At 41.9% G+C, this 24,525-nt stretch overlaps 3 protein-coding genes across 5 annotated transcripts in view; 2 read left to right on the top strand and 1 right to left on the bottom strand.

The window, feature by feature from the left end:
• Nucleotides 1-24,525, top strand: part of LOC108095737 (furin-like protease 1, isoforms 1/1-X/2) — a 125,616-nt gene that overhangs the window by 77,472 nt on the left and 23,619 nt on the right. The gene's annotated exons all lie outside the window — the stretch shown is intronic.
• On the bottom strand, nucleotides 9,553-11,966 carry LOC108095743 (serine/threonine-protein phosphatase 1 regulatory subunit 10). The gene is made up of 2 exons (XM_017196924.1): nucleotides 11,130-11,966; nucleotides 9,553-11,067 (listed from the first exon to the last, which is right to left on the bottom strand). Exons 1-2 carry the CDS (start codon nucleotides 11,152-11,154, stop codon nucleotides 10,304-10,306), a joined length of 789 nt encoding a protein of 262 aa, XP_017052413.1. The 5' UTR covers nucleotides 11,155-11,966; the 3' UTR covers nucleotides 9,553-10,303.
• LOC108095742 (carboxypeptidase N subunit 2) lies at nucleotides 12,065-13,760 on the top strand. The gene has a single exon (XM_017196923.1). The coding sequence runs from the start codon at nucleotides 12,160-12,162 to the stop codon at nucleotides 13,570-13,572; it is 1,413 nt and encodes a 470-aa protein (XP_017052412.1). The 5' UTR covers nucleotides 12,065-12,159; the 3' UTR covers nucleotides 13,573-13,760.

The following is a 24,525-nucleotide window of genomic DNA, read 5'->3' as shown; positions in this document are numbered from 1 at the left end:
CGCAGGGTCGTTCTGTATTTGTTTGTTTTCCTGCAGGAGAAGTACCCGAATCCGTGGCACATCAACAAATTCGTTGTGTCAAAAGTTTTAATGAAAACGATGCTCTATATACATATACCTTTCTAGTTCCCGGCTGTTCATCCTTGGCGTTCGCCCATCAAGTTTTCAGCGCTGAAAACTTTTTGGCACCGAAATTATTATGATAAAATAGAGGAATAAAGTTTTCTGGACACCGCGAGTTGGCGAGACAAGAAAAGCAGGAAATTGCTGGGGAAAGCTTATTAACTGCACTTTTAATTTCGTTTTCCTGACTGCTAATCAGCGAATTGTTAGTAAGCTGAATTCGGGACAAAATGTGTTTCAACTGCACTTGCATGTAAGTTTGTGTTTTTGTTTTTGTTTTTTTTTTTGGCTCAAAGGGAAGGCTTTCATTAGTAAACATTAGAAACGGCAAGATATTTATGCGATGGCACCTTGATAAGAAGTCCTGCCTGCAAGTCCTTTACCTTCTTCTCTCCGCTGTTTGTCATTTGCTTATCTGACTTTAGTCTTCCGGTCCCGCCCTCTTTTTTCCCATTTCTCCCACCATTGTTCGACTTTTGTATAGCGTCATTTACATAACACTCGCTCTTTGTCCGCCCGGTGCAGCTTCTCGGGTTCCTTGGTCCTTCTTAAGCTCCTATTGTCTTCCTTTGCTTTCTGGGCTGCTGCTGATAAATGTTATCCCTCGGCCTTGGCCACTCATCAATTTAATTGGAAAGCAAGAGCGGCCAAAAGCTTTTACCGACTCCCTCCTTTACCGAGCATATTTGCCTTTTCGGGCTGAGTTTTGCCTTTTTAATTAATTTGCCACTTTCTTGAGCCAGTCGGGCCAATTGAATTATTGATCGATCAGAAGATTGATTGATTTTGCGGCTGCCTCAGGCTGACGGTTGCATCGCACGCTTATTGCATTCACGTAATTAAAATCACTGGCAGTTGGCTGTCCTTTGAGGACACTCCGCTTTTCACCTGCCAGCTCTTTATACTTAATTCCGTACTGCGGGCCATCTTCGGTAAAGGTCAACGGCTCATTAATAAAGGGTCTGTCGGGGACCGAAATCCGGGTCCAAAGACCTTGGAAGGCGCATTTTCTTAGCTTTAAATTGGAGACTGACCTTTTTTTTTTTACCTTTTTCTTTCTTATGGGAACCGTAAGCCTAAGAAGGATACTTTTCAATAAGGCTTAATTGGTTAACAATTTGACAAGTTGTCGGGGCCACATATTTGGTTAAAGGGTATATACCTTTTTTAAGCTCAACCCTACATTGTCGCATTTTTTTTAAATTAGTTCTTTAAAAAACTTACTGCAAACAATAAAATCTTTTGCAATTTGCCTGTATTTCAGTTAAATTTAAAGACATAATAAATTATTTTGTTTCCCTTCTTGTAGTATTACAATTTTTATGCCAAATCGCATTTATAAATTTCGCCAAGCTGGGCTAAGTAGTTTGAGAAGCACTGGCTCAACTGTAACCCCAGTTGACAAATTTCCCAAATATATTTTTGCACTTTTGCATGTCGGAAAGTTTACCAACCAAAGTTAAATATTGTAGGTGTGTATGTGTATGTGTGTGTGTGTGTTTGTCTATGTACATATTTGTACTTATGCCTGTGTGTGCTGGCGTGTCCTTTGTTCGGATTTCGCGGGGCTGCAAGGCGGATATCGTTGATAAATTTTAAGTCAAAAACTCGGAAAATATTTATGACTTAACTTTTGTTTAGTAACACAGCAACACGCAGCCCTCATACATATCTCTGTCGGCATTTTCCGCCCCTTCGGCAGGATTTTACAATTGTCACAGAACTTATATCCCTATGCAAATATCAAAATCGGGGAGGGGGGACTTGCCCTTAGCTTGTTTTGAGAACTTGTACAACTTTAATCACATGACATGGGAATACCAGAAGTTTACATAATTTTCTGCTTTCTCGCCATTGATCCTTGGGACTTGGGAAACTTTTCGGTGCAATATCCCTGCAGCTGACAGCAGGGGGATATCGATACGGAGTCGTCTTTCTAATTGAATATGTAAAACCGAAATGCGATTGGGTGTGAAATGAGCGAATCGACCAGGGCAACTGCTTTTATATACTCGAACCTCCTCGCAAAGTTTCTCGAACGGCATTGAACAGACAAGTTGGGGGCTAACATATTTTATTCCGTTTCTCGCCCTTTTTTTTTGTTGCATCGAGTGAAATTAAGTTTACTACTTTTGTGCCGCAAATGAATCAATGATTGAAAGAGTGTGGAATGAGCGTGTGGGTGGAAACTTTTTGTGCACTTGCCAATACTGCTGAAAAGTTCGAATAGAGCTAATAAATATTTCGCAATTCATGCAAACTTTTTAGCCGAAAATTTGAATCGACATATGTAGGTTGAATTGGCCTGAAAAGTGAGCCAAGGATTTACCCGTTGTCGCGTCAGTTAGCCCGAAACTTTTGTTTTTGTTTCACAATTTAGCGGTCTGAAATTTAACTGAAAATCTCCAGTAAAATTACTGACTTTAAGGAGCTCAATTAACTTGGCCGTGTTCCCTTTGACGACCCACCAGCAGTCCTTTCCTGATCTTGCGGCAGGAAGAATAAAATTTAACAGCTACCTGACCTGCCACAATGTTCAGTGGTTGGCCAAGGAGCAACATTGTTCGTAATGGTGATGAAGTTGATGTTTACGCTTAGGGCAGGCAGTAAAATTAATTACCCAAATTTATGAGACAGACGCGTGGGAGCTTTCCAGAAACAAGATTTTCTTATGGCGATAATTTTCACTTCTAGCTAATTGAAAGGGAGGTAAAAGGATGTTTTACCTGACCTGCTTTCGCATAAAAGGCTTCTAAAAATATATAGATAAATATTTTGCGTACACTATATAAATTTGTAAAGGATCTTGACCATTTTTCATAATTTTTTTGTTCGGCACTTAGCAACTTCCATCAAAATAATCCCTATCCTTTAGCTATGCATGGACTGCATAAATATTATAGATATCCTCTCCATCAAAAGTTCAATCATCTGCTTCATCATCAAGGGAGCACTTCACTTGACTGAGCTGACCCGCCTCAAAGGAAAGTTTACTCTTTCGCACTTTTCCCCCGCCCATTGCAAATCATTCTCCATTTTCCTCTAGACTTTTTACCATATTTTAATGCATATTTTGGGGCGTCTCTTTTTCGGTTTTCGCTTGGCATTACCAAGAAATCGCCAACAAAACATAAATAACGAGACGAAGACGTTGGAAAACGTTGCGTATAAAGTTTTTCCAAGCTAGCTTCGAGTTGTTGGTTTTGTTGTTGTTAACGCCCAATCGCATCGTGTTTTCTTAGCTTATCTTTTTGGGCTGCTGACAGTTTTTGTTCTCGCAGCTCTTTAGGAAGAGCTGGGGGAAAATGTGAAAATAAAAATATCTGTAAATAGGAATCCAAGGGAGAGGGCGGGCTAAAGTAAACGGGCGTTTTTAGCCCGGCTTAACCACGCCTCTAACTTGGGCTTTTTGTCCCGAAAATGCTTTCAGCATTCAGCATGGGGTGGCCATTCTTTTCGGTGTCTTCAGTGTTTCCCATCCATTGTCGTTTATATGCAGGCCGAAAATCATTAGAGAATCGCGCTTTCCCTTTGTCCGGTTGTGGACTTCTTTTTTGTTTCGCCGTCTGGACACGCCCTGGCTTTTCCCGATGATCTCCTCCTCTTTGCTGTACGGCAATAGGCGTTTGGGCCTCAGTCGAGTGGAAAATTGCTAATGGCCAAACGAGACCCTCCGCAACAACAGAAAAAAAAAACAGAATTTGAAAAAGCGAATAAAAAACCAAACTGTGACTCCTCGCAAATGGCCGCTGTGATTTTAATTAAAAGTCCTGGGGGAAGTCACTGTTCACAGGGGACAATCGACGTTGACCAAAAGTCAAAGTTGACTTGATTTTGGGGTCCTTTTAATTGCCCTCGAAAGCGGGCAATGAAAAATGTGGAAAATAAAACGAAAGTCGTAAATTTATACATTGCTCAATCAAGTGTAACGATTGTATTGCAAGTGCAAAAGGGAGAGCCAAGCGGTCGGGAGAAAAGTTTGTGAAATCACAGTAAATATTGCCCTAGCATAAATATTGAAAATTTTCCGTTCTGTATATTGAATTTTAGCCCACGCTCCACACAACTTGGTCAAATAAATTGTTAACAATTGCAGTTCGAAGGGCGTTGGCGGATTGAAATCAAATCAACACTTTCCGCTTGATTAGGCCAATATGGAAATTTTATATTTGACCGCTGTCTGGTCGAGGGCAATTAGAAAATATTGTTCAAATATTTGGAAAGCTTTTGTTTTAATTTGTTTAATCAAATTATAGTTCAGGTGCGTTCTCAGACGAAAAACCATTCTGCCATGACCCACATTGCGTATACTTTATGTTAAATTACTCATACGACTGGTTACATCATGGAAATTTGCTTTTGTTACGAGTCTTAAATTGCAATTACTGAGCGGGTGAATGCCATTAGAAAGCTTGAATAAATTGCAATTTCTGTCTATGCTCCTGTTCTGTTCTGTTCTGTGTGTTTAATTAATGTTTACCCCTCAGCAATGTCGCAATAAATTATTGATCTCCATGATGGCCTGACCTGCCGTCCATTCCCTCCAATCCCTCCCGTCCACTTGGCCCGCATGCGAAATGACAATTTGAGTTATTAGTGCCACATTCATATATCACGATTGTGTCTCTGGGAATGGATTGGCATTTTAATTGCCACCGACATTTTCAAGTGCCGTTTAACGTTGATCCCAGCTAAATGGTTTCTTGATTTAGACGGATTCTGATGGAGGTGTGTACTATAAATGCATTTGTAACTAGCACAACATCAATATTAGACTTTTTGCCTCTCACAAATTTGAAATTGAATAGGGAAAATGATGGTTTACGTATAGTTGACATGGATCTAGAATTGATTGCTTTTGCTCTTTTCCTTGCAAACGTTGCATTTTTAATAATTTTTGGAGTGACAATGGCAATATGACTCTCACAGCTCTTCTTTTGATACATTTTTAATTAACTTGGCAAGTTGACACACAGGCTGGCTATAAATCTCGAAACGATTATTCCTTTGTGCTGTCCAAAAAATTACCAAGTCATTCCTCCCTTCCCCCAAAAACTTTGTCCCCGCAGTGATTTGGCATGCATTCAAAAAGTTTTGCACGATACAAAAGCATTTTGTTCTGCCTGCCAACTGACATTGAAAAAGAAGCATATAACGGATGGCAATCAACGCTGCAATTATGTAAGTGTATGCATTTGTGTGAGTCTGTGCTTGTGTGCAGAATGCGAGAGTGTGTGTGCTGTCGCCTGTATATTGAACTTGTCGGTGACCTTAGCCTCCTTTTTAGCCGCATTTCAGTTGCTTAGTCATTTTGGCACTACAAATACGGGTTGAATTCAATAAGTAGAAAGGTACATTAAAAAAAAAAAAAAACAGAATAGACAGAACTGTTTCAATTTATATACAAATTTGATGGTTAGGATGTTTTGGATTTTAGTTGCACGAAGGACTATAATATAAAGAGATTTTAAAATATTCCGAAATATTCTTAACTTATAATCTTTTCAATACATACAAAATACATCCATCGTTTGTTAAGTTTCACTGTAACTAGAAAGTAGTGTATGGCAAATGTGTTGCATATTTTTAGGCCCACCGAACCCCCATTCTCCATGGCTCGCTGCAGCCCTCGTTCATGGCCACATCAGCGGCAGCTTTGGATTTAGCTTTAGCTTTAGCTATAGCTTTCGCTATAGCTCTACCATCGGCAGCCGCTTCAAAGTCGCGTTCAACGTCAAGTGGCCCACTCGGCATTCCACTTGAAGCGTAATGAAAGCATTTTTGCCACTAACACATGTGAAGAGCCAGCCTGATGGAGCGAAGGAGGGCGAGGGGATGAGGATGTGCGAATGAAACAGAAACAGTGTGAGGGAGCGGGATAGAAAGACAAGGACAGACAAGCACTTGCTTAGCCTTAGTGTGTGCGACATCATCAGATTGACACTTGTCAGAACCATTTCTGTCTACACTACAGCAAAATGAGGCCCAAAGGCACCAAACCGAAAAGAGAAGGAAAATTAAAGGAAAGGAGGTCCGAAATAAGAAGAAATTACCCAAATCCCCCTCAGTCGCTCGGCTCCAACTCGATTACACAAAGTTCGAGATCTGTAATTCCATTAAGATTTCTGTCTCATTGCACAGCAGTGTCAAGTTCATTTGTTTCCACAGGACTCGGCAGGTTGTGCGCCACCTGGCTGCCCAAGAACAATAAAACACATTAACACCTATTAGAGGGCTGCAGGCGGTGAAGGGGGAGTGAAAGGGTCCTGGCCATTGTGCAAATGGGAACATAAATAAAGGCGACTGTCTGCCAAGTTATGAATAATAATGACAACAACAATGAAAGCAACACAGAGAGAACAGGAAAGCCAAGCTTAACTGCTTTAACTAGGCACAAATGTGGTCAGAACTATAGGTTCTTACATAACGCAATGGAAGATAATTACTACAGCAGATTAGACCAACAAAAAACCATAATTTATTGGTTAAATTAATTGATATTTAGCTTAATTTGTTTAAGCCTTGCTTATGTTGCTATAATCTTGACCGCATTTGTATGTTTGCCTTCATGTGTGCCATGGTAATTAAGGATTTGGTCTTTGCCAAGGCAGTCCAGTTAAAATGGTCCGCCGCTTTGGGCCATTTTTATGGTCATTGTGCAATGGAATGGAAGGACTAAAGAGAAAAAAAGCGGAGACCTGCCGAGACAAAAACCACACCTGCCTTTTTACCTGGCTCTGAGGTGGGGAAACAGCAAACAGGACATGGCCGCAGATAAGACCACGTCTTAGTGTGTATGTGTGTGTGTGTGAGTGTATGTGTTAACAAATCTCTGCGCTAATTAAAAGCCATTAGAGTGTGGTATAATTGCATTAAAACGTAATGTTTTTTCCCTCAGTTAACTCACATACAAATCCGTTAGAACTTTAATTTGATCTAAAGCGATAATAAAACGTTATCTCATTAAACTTTTTTTTTTTTTTTTTCCTTTCAGGTAAGCAACTAGCGGACATAAAAGTGAATTGCCAGCAAAGGTGTAAGTAAAAAACACTCGGACTCCGGCAGTTCTAATGCAAATCCCACTAATGAACCCGGTCGAAATGTTCAAAAGAACATTTTGTTGGCACATGAATATTTTAGAAGTCAGTTTCATTAGCACTTAAGCCGCTCGAGCTGTGTGTCCTGTGTCTCCGTGCTGCGGTTACCATCAAATATTAATCTGTTCGAGCCGCATTACGGATGCAAATGCAAAGCGAATGAATAAATAATCGTCGAGTGTGCGAATTATTAGAGGGAATTCGGCGCACTAAGTGTTTGCCCGAGTTTGTTTGCTGGGGAACTCGATCGAATCGCCGTTTGCTTCTTCATAAATTTCGCCTCATGAAATATGCAAGCGCCAAGCTGGCATGAAAATGGCGGAGCTTCCGCCGCTGCAGCCGCTCATCCTGTCCTCGCCTGTCCTCCCCAGTCCTCCCCAGTCCTCTCCAGTCCCGCCCAGTCCTGCCTTATCCTATTATCTCTGGCCAAGTTCTTTTTTAAAATCTCCCCCTTTGGATGGCGCCCTCCGACTCCGACGTCCCCCTGCTGTTTTGTTTAAATTGTCAGTTTGCACGCAAAACGCCGTAGTTCCGGCCAGTGTTCATTTCGCTGACTTGGCCTGCAAATTACAGCCAACTTTTGTTCCCGCCCCTCTGTACAGTATCCTCTGGCGATTTAAGCCCGCTGAATATATCCGTTCGCTGCGAATATTTCACAGACATTTTTTAATAAACTTGGCTAGTTGGCGGGCTGATTTGATGGTATTGGATGATTGCCATACTTGTTTATCTACGTTTTTTTTTTTCGCCTGTACACAGAGATTGAAATTTATTGACTGCTTTTTGACCTCTATGATTTAATTCTAGTTTTTACTCGAGATAAGTTATTTGCATATTCTTTATACGCATTTTAATATTGAATGGGAAAGTACTTTGAACTAACAAATTTGATTGTAATTGCCAATGACTTTTACTGGAGTGTTTTTAGATTGCCCAGTTTAACAGAGAAGATTTTTTTATAGGGCAAACAAGTAAAAAATAAAATATTCTGTTGAATGTTTTCAGATAGATTATTTTTTATTTTACAAGTTTTTACATGTCGACTATTGAATTATTGACCATTATTCTTTGCGTGAACTTTAAATTATTAACTAGCCCCACGCTGACTTTTGATTGCATTTGTATTGAATTGTTTTTTGTTACTTGATATAGCATACATAGTGTGTTTCCTTTGAAATACAATTTTGTATTACAATTTTAAATAAATAATGAAGAAACTGTACAAAATTTATAAACTCTCCTACTGAATTGAATTGAAGAGAAATGAAAGTATTCATATTACGCATCCGCCACGTGTCTTCCATATTTTGAGCCACATCAAAGTGTCAAGCATCCTGGCTTCAATCTTCCGCCACTAAGGCACGCAGGAAGGACCCCCCACAACACTTTATTATTTACTGCCGTAGTCATTTTAATGGCAAAAAGCCAGGCAATAAGAATAACGAACACAGCACGATAATCATATTTATTAACATTTTAACTTAATCAGCATGGGGCCGAATGCCTTTTGATGTACGCGCGATGGGAATGAAAAGGTGGCCCCGAGAAAACATCCTAATCAGTCAGGTGTTGTCAAGTCAGAAGGAGCGAGTCGCCAAGTAACAAACAAACATCTTAATTCAAATTTTATTCAGCTTCCACCGAGCAGAATGCAATATTTTCGCCCCAACATGTGTTGGCAATTTTCTTTTTCGTTTCGTTTTTCATCAGCAGCAATCTGGTTTGTCATGCTGTCCTGACATCAGCTTTGTCTGAGTTTTCGTTTGAAATTCACAGATAAGAAAGTTTGTGAATGTTATGAGGACTTAAAGGGAACGATAGCGAAGCTTCCAGCAAAGACATCCATCATTTTGTGGCATCCTCAGTAAAACTGCAGCTGCTTTGAGCGAGACGAGCACTAAACGTATGAAACATTTTCATTTAATTGAAACAAATGCGTGCTGCGTATCAATTGAAGCAAATGTGTGGATGTGGCTTTTCGGAATAGGACAACTAAAGAGCAATAAAAACTAAATGGCAACCAGATGGGTTGAGCTTGTGTGGGTGTTGCTAGCACCATTTACTATATAGTACACTGGTAAACTGAGCGACAGAGATGGCAATCGCTTCAGGTGCCGTCAATGGGGCCACAAAAAAAAGCGAAATACAAATAAATAAACGAGCGGGCGATCGCATGAAAAAGCGGTCTATTTGCCACCCTAGATGTGGTGCCAAGTGATATTAAAATCCATGTAAATTACACACAATCATCGTTGTGCTTACGTCGCATGTGTGCTGGCTGGCCTGCCATAAACTGACACCAAACACGAGCATTCCGCCAGACCTTTTATGGCCTGACCGCAACGCCAACGTTTGACACACTCGTTACAATAGATACGGATACAGATACAGATACAGATACAAATACGTAGATATATGTAGTAGGATGTTTACCTACAATACCCACTGTACCACATGTAGTAGGATGTTTACCTACAAGACCCACTGTACTATAGAATAAGAGTTACAGTTAAAGTCCAGAGATGTATAACCATCTCTCCCGCTCTCATAGAATAGAATATAATAGAATAAGTAAATGATCATGTATTGCGAGCTCGCTCACGCGGCTGAACGAGGAGAAGAAGGAAGAGAATAAAAAGGCATTCAATGTCAGACAATTAAGAAGAGCAGTCGCATATTTGGAATAAAAAGTGATTAAAGAAATACAACAAAAGTCTTACTGTTACAACATCAGAAGTGGGATGAGAAGGAAGAGAATAAAAAGGCATTCAATGTCAGACAATTAAGAAGAGCAGTCGCATATTTGGAATAAAAAGTGATTAAAGAAATACAACAAAAGTCTTACTGTTACATATAGTACGCCAGATAATGCCAGCGACGTGCTCTTCGAAGTACAAGTGCACCTGTCGCACGGATACTATATTGCCGTGTTTGCCATAATCATAGATTAAAGGATGCCGTAATGGAGAATAAAGTATAACCAAATGGCATACATGGCACGATTGGCCCAAACAAATAGCCATTAACACACAGTGTAGTTTTGAAAACCCTTTCTTGAGCTCCTGTTTATTTAGTTTTCCTGTTTAGTTTTGGTAGCCACCGGAAAAGGGTTGGTTGTACTGCGGCTGTTTGTTGAGATTGCTGTTGCTGCTGCCCGTCTGGGTGTACCAAATGCTCTGGGGTTTCTGGGCTGAGATCACCCCGGATTCCCCGGCAGGACCTCGGGGACCCCGAGGACCGGGTGGTCCAGCGGGACCACGTGGTCCAGGTGGACCGGGTGGACCTGGAGGACCGGGCACGGGAACTGGAATGTAGGCAGTGGGTGGCATAGGTTCCTCCTTCTCAGCAGCATCGGTTTCACTGCCAAGATTCGTAGGTAATAAGTTCAAACCAGGCCAATTAAATCCCGACTGTCCCTGGACATTGAAACCCAGTTGGACTCGGGGAACCACCACATAGGACAACCCATTTCCTTGATTTTGGTTAAGTCCATTCTTGCTGGAGATGAGTTGAGGAGCAAAGGAAACGGGATACGCGGCCACCTGGGGAACCACGTACTTCACATTCTTGTCATTGACCATGGGAATGGCATTCGAGTAGAGATAGTCGGGCACTTTGCGACTGTCCTTATCCGGTTCCGAATCCGCAACTTCCTCCCTGATCTGCGGCTCATGGAAAGTAGGTTCCTGATCATCGGATCTGGCCATGGATTCACTTGGCGAGTAGATCACAATTTGAGGACCAATTGGCTCGTCCACATCCACATCCAAAGCACTACGTCCGGATCCAACAACCCTGCGGATGTTGGGAATTCGCGCTTGAATACCGCAAATTAGGCCCAAGATTACTGGAAATATAATGAAAAGTTAACTTCTTGGTTGAAACCTTTAGATATCTCTCCTTTCTTACACAATATTTGCGCTCTTCGATTCATGTTTGTCGACTGTTGGTTGTTTGAATTCCGCTTCCCACTTTTATACCCAAGTCTTTGACTATGATAAGATCTGCGGAAAGGTTCTTGGTAATGGCCAGGTTCACTCAACCTGTTGCCATCTCCGTTGGTAATCAATTTTAACTGTCCATTTTAAGTGGGTCAGCGTGCTAAACTGGTTCGCCTAATCTGAGGATCTTGACCGTTGAGTCATTGGGTGCGGTTTGACCAGGCGAAATTCTAAAGAAGGGCAGATTAGACCCTTTAGCTTAGGTTCGAATATATTACAATCACTTTATTATACACTGGTATTTTAGGTCAAGCATTTCGCAGAATAACTATGATAGAAATCAATCGTTTGTTTGTTTATTTTTAGTTGCTAGGATGGTTGGTCACATAAGTTATTTCTGCTCTGCGAAACCTTCATAAATTCCTAATAATTACCTAACCCTAGCTGCATTCTCTATACTTTTTCGTTTTCCATTTCCTACTTTAAAAAACATTCATTTTCATCAGTCGGACGTGGGCAGCAGCCCAGATACAAAGAGCGGATTCGAAACCCAAATAATGAAATGCAATAAAACAAGAGTGCAGAAAAGCGAGTGAGCATGTGTGTACCATACATATAGTTAAATAGTTTGTCGCACGAGAACGAAATTGAAAGTTCAGCATGAAACATTTTGGAATAGAAACCGGGCAGGGGTTTAATTGAATTAAATCAAAAACAACTGCGATGCGACCCCTTCTGCTTGCTGGCAGCCACATATGTTTCGGCTTAGCTGGCTCTGCTGGCTTTGCTGGTCCGATTGAATTGAAGCACCCGCATCCGCATTTGGGGTTGCGATGGAACATCAGATTTCGGAAACTAGATCTCCGGATCGGTGGATCGAATGGTCACAGCAGTTGAGCCAGTTGCGCCGTGGCGAGCGCTTCGTTGGCGGCTCCCGAGCGAAAGGATCGTGACTCGGGAGTCCTTCTAATCGGTACAAATCGCGAAATCCGTGCATCATGGCGGTGCTTTGGTGGTTGCTCGTGGTACAAGTGGTGTTGGTTAAGCCACCCACTTACCACTCGGCCACGCCCCCTGGCAACGGTCAGTTGCGCCGCCTCTGGCTGCAGGATCATTGCAGCGCGGGAATCTGCACCAATGTGGTGATCGGTCGCAGTGACTATGTGATCTTGTCACAGGCACCCATTGCGGGCACCACAATGCTCACCTTTCTGAACTCGAGCATTGCGAAGATACCACACCTGCTCTTCGACACTTTTCCGGATCTGCAGGTGCTCCGCATGGAAAACTGCTCCCTGGAAACGTTCGAGAAACCGCAGTTCGAGGGGGCCAGCAATTTGATGGGCTTGTTTCTGGGACACAATCGCCTAAAGGAGATACCCAAGAATATATTTCTGGGCGCGGACAACCTGGCCACCCTGCATCTTGAGGGGAACCAGTTGAAACAGTTGGGCAACCATAGTTTCCATGCCCTCAAGGAGGTGAAGGAACTTTCTCTGGCGGAAAATCAATTGGAGCAGCTTGCGCTCGGAGTTTTCAGCGGTATGCGGAAACTAATGGATCTAAGTTTGGCTGGCAATCGCCTGGAGGCTCTCCCAAGAGGAATCTTTGACCGGAATTTAAACCTCACCAAATTGAGCCTCGCAAGAAATCGGTTTACCGCCTTCGAATCGGAGCTGTTGAGGCTGCAACCCGTTATGACTCAGCTGGACATTTCGGGGAATATCTTCCAAGAGCTAACACTCAACTTCAGTTCGCTGGAGGTGGCTATAGCGCACAGCTGCGATTTGAGGAGGCTAACCGTTTACGGAGTGGTTCACGAACTCGATTTGCGCAACAATTCGCTGAGGGAAATGCCGCATATTCCACAGGCCGCCAACGTGAGCAGCTTGGACTTATCGCACAATCCGCTGGGAAATCTTCAGGGAAATCCCCTGCGTAGATTCACATCGCTGCTGCGATTGAATATTTCGGCAACCGGAGCTCACGAGCTGCCGGAGGGATTGTTCAAGAAGCAGAGCCATTTGCAAATGCTGGATATTTCGGGAAATTCCATTTACTCCCTGAAGATCACAATATTCGACAGCTTGAAGGCGCTGCAGTATTTCTACTTCCAGCAGAACAACTGGAACTGCGATTTCCTGCAGCTTCTGATGAGTTCGTTTGTGAAGCGCAAGGATATATCCTTCATGGAGGACATCACAGCTCCCGAACTGGTGGACGACTATGTGGATGGCATTGCCTGTTGGTATGAGAGCGACAAGCAGTCGAAGAAGTGCGAATCTGGTGGATCGGAAGCGGCCATGGAACTCTCTGTGGTGCGAAACGAGATCAGGGCCTTCACTGAGGTGGTGGAGAAGAAGTTCGTGAAGGTCTATCGCATGTTGGAGGAGCTGAAAATGAAGCTATAACGGGAATCGGATCAAGGATCTTCCCATATTAATCAAACCATATTTAACCCCCATATTTAACCAACTATTTAACCAAATATGAAGTATTGTTAACCTACACTATAAGTTATTTGACACACGACAGCAAGGCTAAGGTATTTTAAGATGTTTTCTGGAACCAATAAAGCACTACTTGGAACTCTAGGGAAGATTAAGTGTTTCACTAAAGGACCAAAAGCTAAAATCACTCATGCATAAAATCTCACAATTTAATGTTTGCCTTTTAAAAGCCAGTTAAAGTGCACTCGTTTCTATTTTCATATCAAGTTTCGCTCTACCAAAAATATTTTCGTCGCACGTGTTTAAAATTCCTTTGTGCATAAACATAAAAACAGTTTATCAGGCGATAAATCCCGGGCTTCATGCACAGCTCAGAAATCACATTAAAAAAAAATTCGCTAACGCTCAATTTAATGCCATAAATATTTTATGCAAAACACGAGTGGGCCAGAAAAAATATTTATGCCACAACAAATTTTTTTATTAAATGAAACTTATCAGCGTAATCGCGTGCAGAGGAGACAGACACAGACGCACTTAAAAACCGACAAAACTTAATTAAATGCAAGCGCACAGGGACGCCCACAAATAAACACACGCCGATGGAGATTTTTTTTGGTTCAGACTGGCAGCGCGAACCGAACATCGCAATGATAATAATAAATACATTTTGTAAATACTTTTCCCTCGGACAATTTAAGAGTGTGCTCGGGTCTGTGGCAAATAAACAAACACAGCCGCACATGGGAATACCATTAAAATATGGCTTACAGTTGATTGGGCTGAAAAGTGTGGCTGGCAACTTTTTGCTAACTGCCACAGAAATCAAGTTGTGGGCTCATTTTTGTGGCCATGAATGTTGGCCAAAAAGTTGGCGGACAATGAGCCGATATCGTGGGGTTTATGATGGTTTATAGATGAAGTAACCTTTTTGGTATCGAATCTATTCCGTTTCGTGACCGGAAAAGGGAATTTCCAATAGGCATAATTTGCATTTTCCATGGTTTCCGGCTGCCATTTCGCCCTTTGCCCCCATCACAAAGCCGTTTCTATGCAAAAATCCTGGAAAAGCATAAAGTATGCAGCACATTTTAAAGCTGAAGCCATTAGGAGATAGTAGTAGTAGTAGTAGTATCAGCCCATATCTTTCTATATTGTGAGCTGTCTGCTCCTCTTTGTCGCTCTAAGAGTCTTACTACGCTTGTAAGCAACTTCCGTTTCCGTTATCCGACGCGTCGTTTGTTCTGCCATTGTTGCCATTGGTGCTGCTGCTGCTGCAGCTTCCTTTCATCTTGCTCCTGGATTGCGGCAGCGTTACTTTCCACTTAAAAAAACTACATTCAATTAGAAAATTCAAATGGAAACAATGGAATCAATCATAACAGTAATTTAATTTCGTTTCATTTATTCTAAATTAAATTGGTGGCCATTCAATACTTGTTTTACTTTCTTAGAACTTTTTATTCGGTTTTATTTCTCTCTGTGTAACGCCGTTAACGTGCCACCGTTGTGCAACATATGCAGTACAGTCTTGATGGCCCTCCACCTCGATTCGTTTGAGTCGGTCTTGTTTTGGGGCGCAAATGCTTTTTGGCCAAGTTTATGAAATTGTTGTTTGCAGCTTGTTGCTAATGTTGTTGCTGTTGCGATCCCGCAACTCATTAAGAAAACAAAAGCCGAGCACAAAAGTTGCTCGTTACCTAAGCGACGCCTCCATGGCCCCTCCACTTTGTTGTAATTAAGTTGACTTTATTACCCAACAATGTTGTACAAATGCATTTAGCCTTAGTTTTTAGTGCTTTCGAGGTTACCCGATGTAGCCTTAATCGAACTTTCAAGCCCTCCGAATATTCATTATTTTATGGCGTAATTTTCTTATTACCTTTATTATCCGGGGATGGCCAGCTGCTGGGCAAAAGTTTTCGTCAAACTTTGGATATTGGGTCAAGGTTCCTCGGGAGGAAATCAGATGGGTGTGGGAAACTTCCTACCGAATTTCCTGTCCATCATTCTTGCTCATCTTTTTTGCTCTCTTCGCTTTTCTATATGTCGCTGTTGGCCCACCTCATTTACTTAATTTCCTGGCTCTTCTCACGTTTCTTCACTCAAATTCCCTTTACGTGCCACAAGTGAATGCGTGCTTATTTGATTTGTTCAAGTGGCTGCCACAAAAAAGAGAGCAGATAAACATACGTGTGCTCTAGGGACTCGTTATATTTGCATGACTCACTCGCAATATAAGCTGCCAATTTTAGTCGGTGCGATAAGCCTGCAAATCATTCAATTGTTTTTTGCCATTAGCCGTAAACAATGCACACGCTCCAATGCAATTATGTTGGCAATTAGGCGTCGAGGCTAATTTTTATCAAATTTCTCGGTGTCGGCCCACACAAACACATTTATATGTCGGCGGATGGTCGGCGGCAGGCTCATAAATAAAGCTTAATGGCAAAAACAGTTGGTCAGCCTCCGGGCAGCGAAAAAGGGGGCATGGTCGGCCGCTTGGTGGGTGGCATTAAATTAAAAATGCGGAAGAAGGAAAGGAGGGAGTAAAAAATATGTTGCCTACTTTTGTGGGCTGTGCATAATTGGGCAGCATGAATAATATACGAGCGGGTATTCGCGTGTGCGTGTGTGTGCTTGTTTGTGTGTGTGCGTGAGTTGCTAGTTTGGCAAACGAGGCGTATGCACAACATGCGTTTGCATAAATTCACGCTTAATTAGCTCGCACTTCCTCACGCCTCTTTTATTCAGATTCACTCCTCCTGCAAGCGAAAAACGATGCCAAGCAAGTTGTAACGCTTCTAATTAGCGGTGGCCGAGAGGGCTTAAATTTAATTTACACAATATGTGCAAACATATGAATGAGAGATCTGCAAATACAGTCGCGGTCAAGATTTAGCACACCATTTATTGTACAACTAACTATTTATCTTATCATTATCTTTAAAACTTCCTTAATCAAAAATATATATTTTTTTTAACCACACATTTATAATTAGTGTTTGCTGTTCAAAAAATTTCCACCACTGTACCTTTGTTTGCGAATCAGGTTTTCGGCGGCTAATTGCAGAACCAAAAAATTTAATCCCCCTCAAATTCAATTTCATTTGCCATCCATTGTTCGTGTGTTGTTTGCGTTTTGCTGCCATTATTAACTGGCTTTTTGGCGCAATTAGGCTGCCACGCTACCTTCTCCTGCTCCACCCCAGCCCATCGGCACACCTGCTCGGCACGGCGTACGTGTCCTTAGCGCAGTTGCGTTTAATTTGCAGCAGCAGCAGGAAAGGCAGCAGGAAGACTGGAGCAACAGGAACAGCAAGTGGAAAGCGGAAAGTTGCCAAGTATTTGACTGCTAATGCACGCACGTTTTATCCTCGCCGGAGAACCAAGTGGTTTCCTGTTTGTGTCTGTGTGTGGGAGTATGGGAGTGTGTGTGTGTGTGTGCCCGTTGTGTTTTCCAACTTTTAACCAAATTGTTTAACTAAGTAGTAAAAGCGCATAAAAGCACGTAAGACAAATGTACGCAAAAAGGCAAAAAGAAACATAAATTCAGGAAGAAAGTAGTTAAAATGAGTGGGTACAAAATGAAAAGTTTTCGCAATGAATCATTATTTTTGCGTGATTATTTTACGGAACCCTTTTGGGGTTTTGTTTATGATGAAGAACAATTTACTTTGCTCTTCAAAAATCTGTATGCGTATTATGAGTGAATTTCCGATACATCCGTGAAGAACAGATTTCAAATTGACTGATTCATGCAAATAAACCCAGCAATTGAGCACTAAACAAGAAACGCAGGCACTCCGAGAGAAGTGACAGAGATTCTCGAATCCAAAGCAGCTATTTGAATCAGCATTTACCGATGCATTCAGATTCCCAGCTCTCGAACAACTACATTCTACTTTGGTCAGAACCGGAGGAGCATTTGTCATTGCAAATTGAATTCAGCAGATTGGGCGAGGAGAGGAGGGAGCTAACATGACAAATCATTTGCTTATTATTCCCAGGTCGCTACTGCCGTCTAAAGAGGGAAATGCGATGCACTCGACAGGGAAAATGGGGCTGGGGAAGTCCAGGGAAAACAGAGAAAAATCAGGAGCACGGAGGGAGATAAGATAATGGCTCGGTTCGATTTCAGATTTAGCAGGAACTTTGCTTAAAGCCACGTAACATGATATTGGCAGTTGACCAAGAGGTGGCTCTGTGGCGGGCGCCGCTGGAATCTCAGTTGCCAGTACATGCATTCCACTCCAGTGGACAATGTACCACCCCCCGGCATCCCGACATCCAAAACATCCCGACACCCACTGCATCCATCCGCTGCATTGAGCGTTACTCGCATGGAATGCGCAGCTGCACAATTTATAGGATATCTGGAGGGGATAGGTGGGGTGTTCTACCCGATAACAAGCTTACTCCGAATCCCCGGCCCGGCTCCTTCGATTGCGTATAAAATCTTATAAATTGCAAATTGAATTTAACGATAAACATCGTTGGGGGCAGCAGTACCAGTAGCCGAGAGCTGCAAATGGCATTGGGCATATTGGAGGGAATCGGTTCATTCTTGGCTTACTTGGCCCACTTTTGTTCGTCTGCCTTGTGCAGCAATTGATCCTGATTCGGATTGTCTTGTGCCGCTTGTGCAAATACACAAAACACTTAGGATATTGCAGTATTAGCCATTGAATTGATTTCGATTGCTATAAACCCTTTCGCTTGTCCATCTTAATATGCATTATGCAGAGAGCAAACAATATCCTTAATGTGCTTTCTATTATTTCAAACATCTCTCTAATTCATTATCTTTTCTTTCTCTTTGCAGGTAAATATATCTCTACCATAAGAAACACACAAGCGAAAATCCAGAATGGCGTAAGAAATGAACAACTATGTTTCCCATTCAATTATCATCTGTCTGCCAGACCTCATCATCTGGGGGCGTGTCTAGACTCTCTTAACTCATTTGCCACTCAAAGTGTGAGTGGGGAATTCCCCAGCTGCGAGTTATGTGCTCAACTTTTACAGCTCCCACATGTAACCTCCTCCTCCTCGCTCCTCTTTCGCTTTCACTTTGCAATTATGTAGCAGGAAGCACAGCTCACAGCCCAAACCCCGCAAAACTTGCTTCATAATTTATAAGTCACCCGAAAAAAATACAAGAACACAAAGGTCCAAAGACCAGACAGCGTGGCGACGACAATGACGACGGCAAACGTTTTCCAACAGCTGGAAAAAAGGGGTAACAACTACAATAAAAGGATGAGCAGGAAAGGGGAAAATCAAAGGGAAAACCAAATAGGCGACTGGGGGATACCTCAGGTCTCTTAATAAATTTTTTGGCTTTTTCAAAAAATTATAACATTTTATTTCATAAAGTTTAAGCAGGGTAAACCCTTTTATTTGTTATATGTTAACCTGTGAGTTGTACTCAAATTATGTAATAACCTTATGTAAAGTCCTGTCGAAAATACCCCTCTGTTTCTTCATAAAACGTTTTCTGGCAACCAAAAGTCAAAAACTAACTGCCTTTTGTTTGAGACCAATGCGCCATGTGTCCTTTACGGTTAGGAGTTTGTTGCTCTGTGTCCGCGTAGGTGTGTGGGTGTGACTGTCTATATGGTGATCTGTCGGTGTGTGCGTGACTCCGGTTCCTCCTGCTCTCTCGGTTTTTGTCTCATTGCACGCTCTACGATTTAACCTTTTTTCTCCCCGTTGGCCATATTGTTGCTGGCCATTTTCTTGTTCCCGTTGCGATTGCTGTTGTTATTGTTACGAGCATTGTTGTTGTCGTGCGAGCATAAATAATTGAGCACACAGACACACAGACGGAGGCACATGGCCACACGCACACACACATAGGAAGTTTCGGACACGAATACAGTTGGCCTTTCATTGTTGCCTTTGGCTTTTTTCATGCCTACTTTTATGGCGCTTTTGTTAAACAAAATAGAAGGGGTTTTGTTGGCAGAGGGTAGAAGCTGGATAAATGATTTGTTGACTGCTTCGATTGTGGCTTTTTTATTTAATAAAGGGATAAAGCAATTTAACTGCAAATCAAAATACTCTTCTGCAAAGAGAAGGAAACTTTAAATCCTTTTCATATTCTTTGTTCAAACTTTAGCCAAAGTCAAGTCTCCAATCTGTTTTCTAATTAAACAAGCTTAACTATGCATCTTAAAGTTGTTATGTGCATGCAAAACTTGTTTTTAAGTTATTCCAAACTCTTTTATAATAAAATGAAATTCATTTCCACATTTTTGAAATACTTGGTGAAATTCATCCAAAGTTGCCCAACCAACTTGGCTGCCACATAAATTTCTGCCAGTTTTTCGCCTTATGATTTATACACTCTAACGTGGGGCAGCCTTCTTCTTCTTCCGCCCGCCGCTCTTGTTCTACATAGCAATTATTTGGAAGCCAGTTTTTGGCACTCACACATCCAACCACACACACAGCACACAGCCACCCACACATACTTGCCTAAGCGATTTCTCAATTTGCATATGTTTCACACACACGCTCGCATTCTGAAGGACTCTCGCTCTTTCCCGTGGGACTCTTGAGTTGGCCAGGCTGTGGCAGTCAATTTGTTAAATAAATTGAATTATGTTACAGTTTCGCCATCTTTTTTTTTTTTTGTTCTTTTCGGTCTCTTGTTTCGAGTTGACCTTTTTGGGGGTCTAATAGAATTACATGTGCGACAAGTTTGATGGCCAACTTGGAAACGATATCTCCCGGGCATCATTGGTCTGTTTCAAATTTATAACTAATTAAAAGGCTACCCTTCTCCCACTTTCTTTCTGACCTTTCGAGCAAGAAACAAACAAACAAAAGAGTAAAACCAACAGAAAACGGAAATTCTTATCGTTCGAATAATTCATTTTGCGGGAGAAATGTTTAAAAAATAATAAAACGGAAACTGGGGGCCGACCCAAAATAAATATCCAGAGATATTAAAATTCTGGCAAACCATTTTTGTGTGAAAGCCCCCTCTCTTGGCTTTTATTTTTTTGGTTTCATAAGCCAACACATGCAGAGCATAATTAATAACGAGAGAGCGTAATAGCAGCGCGAAGCACAAAGCGGAAATCCAATTAACATTTTTTCGGCTACTTCCGTTTCCTGTCCAAATTTAATTCTGAGAATTTCGCAAACACAACAGTGTAACAACATTAATTAAATTGTGTTTTTTCCTACGGTTCAACGTGTGGTATACTTAATGCGCCAGCGTACAGCTCATTTTACCAGGATTTTACTACATAGGGATGCGTCGTAAAAATTATTCTATTCTTTCGCCCGGCGATAAAGCCAATTGACAAACTTGGTCCTCGTTCTCCTCGTCTATTTTTTATTACCTCTTCAGGGCTTTTCTTCATGGGCCTCTTACAGTGAGGTTTGACTAATTAGATTTGTGTTCGTATATATAGTATATATATTTATATGTGGGTAGTCAAGTGTCGCTCGATTTCCAGGGTAGCCAATTGCGCGCATAAAACGTAGGCGTAATAAACCTTTATTTTATTTTTTTCTCCCTTCAGTTGGGCTGAGTTTAGCGAAAGTGAAGGGCCCTTACTGAAGGCATCGCTAATGAAAATTAATGTGTGACCAAGGAGGAGATGCAGGAAGTCGGTGCTCGTGGCTTAGTTAGAAGTTGGCTAGGCCAGACCATAAATGTTGGACAGTTTAGTTAACTAGGCTTTTTCGTAAGTTACTTAATTAAGTTTCAGGTGAAGTTGCCGCAACAAGTTATGTTATGGTGGAATTTCCTTGTCTTTGGAAGAGCTAACCGCTCAGAAAGTTTTTTTTACTAATTAACGATTTTATGAGAAGCGATATCATTACACTTTCAAGAAGAGGTTATAGAGAAGATTTTTACCTTGATTGTGTAGCTCAATGTAGTAGAAATCGGGTTAAGTAAAAATATTTTCGCTGTTAATAAACTCGTTTTTATACTCCCCAGTCAATATTGCAAAACCCAAACTAGGCAAAGTTTCGGGGAAAAGGGTTTGGTTCTTTCTTTATTTATTCTTTTGAGAGTGGTCTTCATCCACCTATAATACCAACCAACGCCAGCCACACAATTCCCCCTGATATGTTTACCTTTCATCGAATGCACCATAAAATCCAACAGCTCCCCGAAAGATAACCGCCGAAAAAATTCAGAGCAGAGCAGGGGTCAACGGGACGGAGATCTAGGGCTGTTAAAACCGCTGTTGAAAAGCGACTTTCAATTAATATACAGTCGAGGCGGGGAGGAAAATTCGCAGACATTCTGCCTCTCTCACATTCCGTCGCTTTCGGCGGCTCAATTCGGTGAACCTTAACGGGCAATAACGAGCAAAAGCCACAGGCCGAACACGCACTCTGAAATCGGACTACACTGTAAAAAAAAATCAGATCCCTATCTCATCAGTAAATATGTGTAAAGATGGCTTTGGCAAACTGGGCTTCTGGAGACTTACATTCTTAAGAATTTTTTCTAAAGAAAACCCTTAAATTTAGTAAATAGAAATCCTTGATTTCTTCAAGTGCATAACTGACACCACTCCATAGTTGCCTGTACCCAATGGCCACCACACTTTTTTTTGTTTTATACCCAGCAGACATTTTTAAAAACACATTCAATGAGCAGCGGGAAGAAGAAATACTTTGTCTCGCCCCCACACGCACTTCTGACCCGAGGGACTCGTAAATTGTGCAATTCCTTCATTGTTGCTAATTTATATGACACGCCAGAGTGGCGGCATTAAACAGGGAGGACACCGCAGTGGGCCAGAGGGGGCAAAGTGGAAAAACAGGACGAGAGATCAGCAGGACGAGCGCTAATCCAAAGCAAATAATGCGTTGCATAGCGTCGGGAGTCGAGCAGAAATGGTTTCATGGCCAAAAGCCAGTCGGAACCGCAGAAACGGAAACAGGAGAATACTAGTGAGAGTGGGGAAAAAAAAAAGAAAACAGTAAAAAAGAAAAGCCAACCAAACAAAAGGAAATAAACCGAAGCACGTAACTTTTGGTTAACCAAATGGAATATGACGGCTCTGGTTGCACTGACCCACTCGGCAAGGTGAGAGGCGAGGGGTGTGAAGTGGGGTGGAGATATACCCTTATCCCCAGACACAGGCCCTCGACCTACCCTTCCCCCACCTCCCCTCCCCCTCGAATGGCCCCTTACCTGCCTGTTGTGTTAGTTCAAATTACCTGAAAGTCCTTTTGGGCTTTCGAGTTGCTACAACCAACTGAACTGCATGGCCAAATGGGATGTGCAGGCGAGCCAAGTAGACCACTGCAATTTGCTGATTTTTGGCAGAACAAGGAATATGAGTTTCATATACACATACACCGTGTTAAGTGGAATTAGTGGGAGGTGGTGCTAGATTCCCCTTTGTTTCAGGTAAATTTAATGCTGCATTGTAAATGCTACTACGAGGCGCTTAATCGGAAGTAAGAGGGAAAATGCATTAAGGAATATCGTACTACAATATTACAAATTAATGAAGAGAGAGTATTCAAATAATAATTTATTTATATGCTTAAGCTTCGGTTAACTTAATACTAAACAGTTGAAAGCAGCTTCCCCTAAAATTTCCACTAACTTGCTTCTCTCGCTTAACCGCAATTATCCTGACCACTGAAACGCAGCCACGTATGACAAACTAATTACTAAGTAGCAAACTCTAATAACTTCATGGCATTCGCTGGCTGCTCGCTTTTTCCGAGCCAGTTGCTCGGACAATCCGCTTACGTCCAGTGAAATTTTGTGTGAATTAAGATATTTTTTATGCTGATAAGGAGCTGTAAAAAAGATGAAACTCATTTGGCCATTACATCCGGTGTGTGCAACTTCCGCTCTAATCCCGCACCAACTTTGTTGCATTATTTCTAGCCAGCTTTTAAAACAAGGCGGTGTGGAAAAAGCCAAGTTTTTTGGCTGCCATCTAGACGGACGTGTAGAAGCGGGCAAAAAGCTGGCACATTGTGTGCGAAATATATTTTGCATGGCGCCCACTTCTACTCTCGGCCGAAAGTTGAAAGAATATTTAGTGCCTGGCTATAAACTGAACAATTTGCTGTCAAATTATGCCTTTGAAAGGCACAAGTTGCGAGTGGCAGGCGGAGGTACGAAGTGTCGTAAAAAGCGCATGAAACTGTGGCAAGCACTTGAGGCAACACAGAAGCCCCCCAGAAAGTATGCAACATTTTCGGGCATTTTTATGGCTGACAAAAGGAAACAGCTGATGAGCAGGATGAGCATGGGGCATGGGAGAGGGGGAAGAAGGGAAGGGGTAAGGACAGCCGGAAATGAGAGACGAAGACTGGACACCATGTTGCCAGCTATTTATTGAACAACAGAGAGGCGTGGCAACAAGGGCGGTTGCATCCACAGGGGGGAAATGGGCGCACTTAACATGTGTGAAAAATGCGTTCAAGGCAAAAGCAGCCGGAGCAGAAAGCTTGGCCAGGTATTAGATTGTGTCCTTCTTGTGTAGTTGTTCCACCTTTAAAAAATTATGGAAAACACAAAACTTGTTTTCTAAATTCTGCAAAAAGAACAAACCCTTACATAACTTTTTGTGTATATAAAAACAATTGGTTTATTCATTCTAGTTACTGAAAACAATTATATTTATATAATATTTCAGTTCACATAAGACCTATCTCTAGTTATTTTTTCGAGTGCATCTCTCCTTCTTGCCGCCTTGTTTTACCGCAACAATGCGTTTATGTGTGTGTTGAGGGTATTTCAGTTCTGTTGTGCTTGCTCGAGCTTCCTTCGCCTGGCAAATTGCCATAAAAAAATGTTTTCAAGCGCCACAAAATATGCAACACACACTTGCACATGCAACTGCACTTGATGGTGTGTGTGTGTGTGTGGGGGGAAAGTCTATACGCGTCTGTGTGTTTGTATGTGGT

This window comes from Drosophila ficusphila, unplaced genomic scaffold, assembly GCF_018152265.1.
Source record: "Drosophila ficusphila isolate 14025-0441.05 unplaced genomic scaffold, ASM1815226v1 contig_791, whole genome shotgun sequence".
NCBI lineage: Eukaryota > Metazoa > Arthropoda > Insecta > Diptera > Drosophilidae > Drosophila > Drosophila ficusphila.
This window is presented reverse-complemented; position numbering and strand designations above follow the sequence as displayed.

Coding starts and splice junctions, on each gene's coding strand:
- LOC108095742 (XM_017196923.1), top strand. CDS start 12,160: ATGGCGGTGCTTTGGTGGTTGCTCGTGGTACAAGTGGTGTTGGTTAAG.
- LOC108095743 (XM_017196924.1), bottom strand. CDS start 11,154: ATGAATCGAAGAGCGCAAATATTGT. Junction 11,068..11,129: donor TCGAAGAGCGCAAATATTGT/GTAAGAAAGGAG, acceptor TTATATTTCCAG/TAATCTTGGGCCTAATTTGC.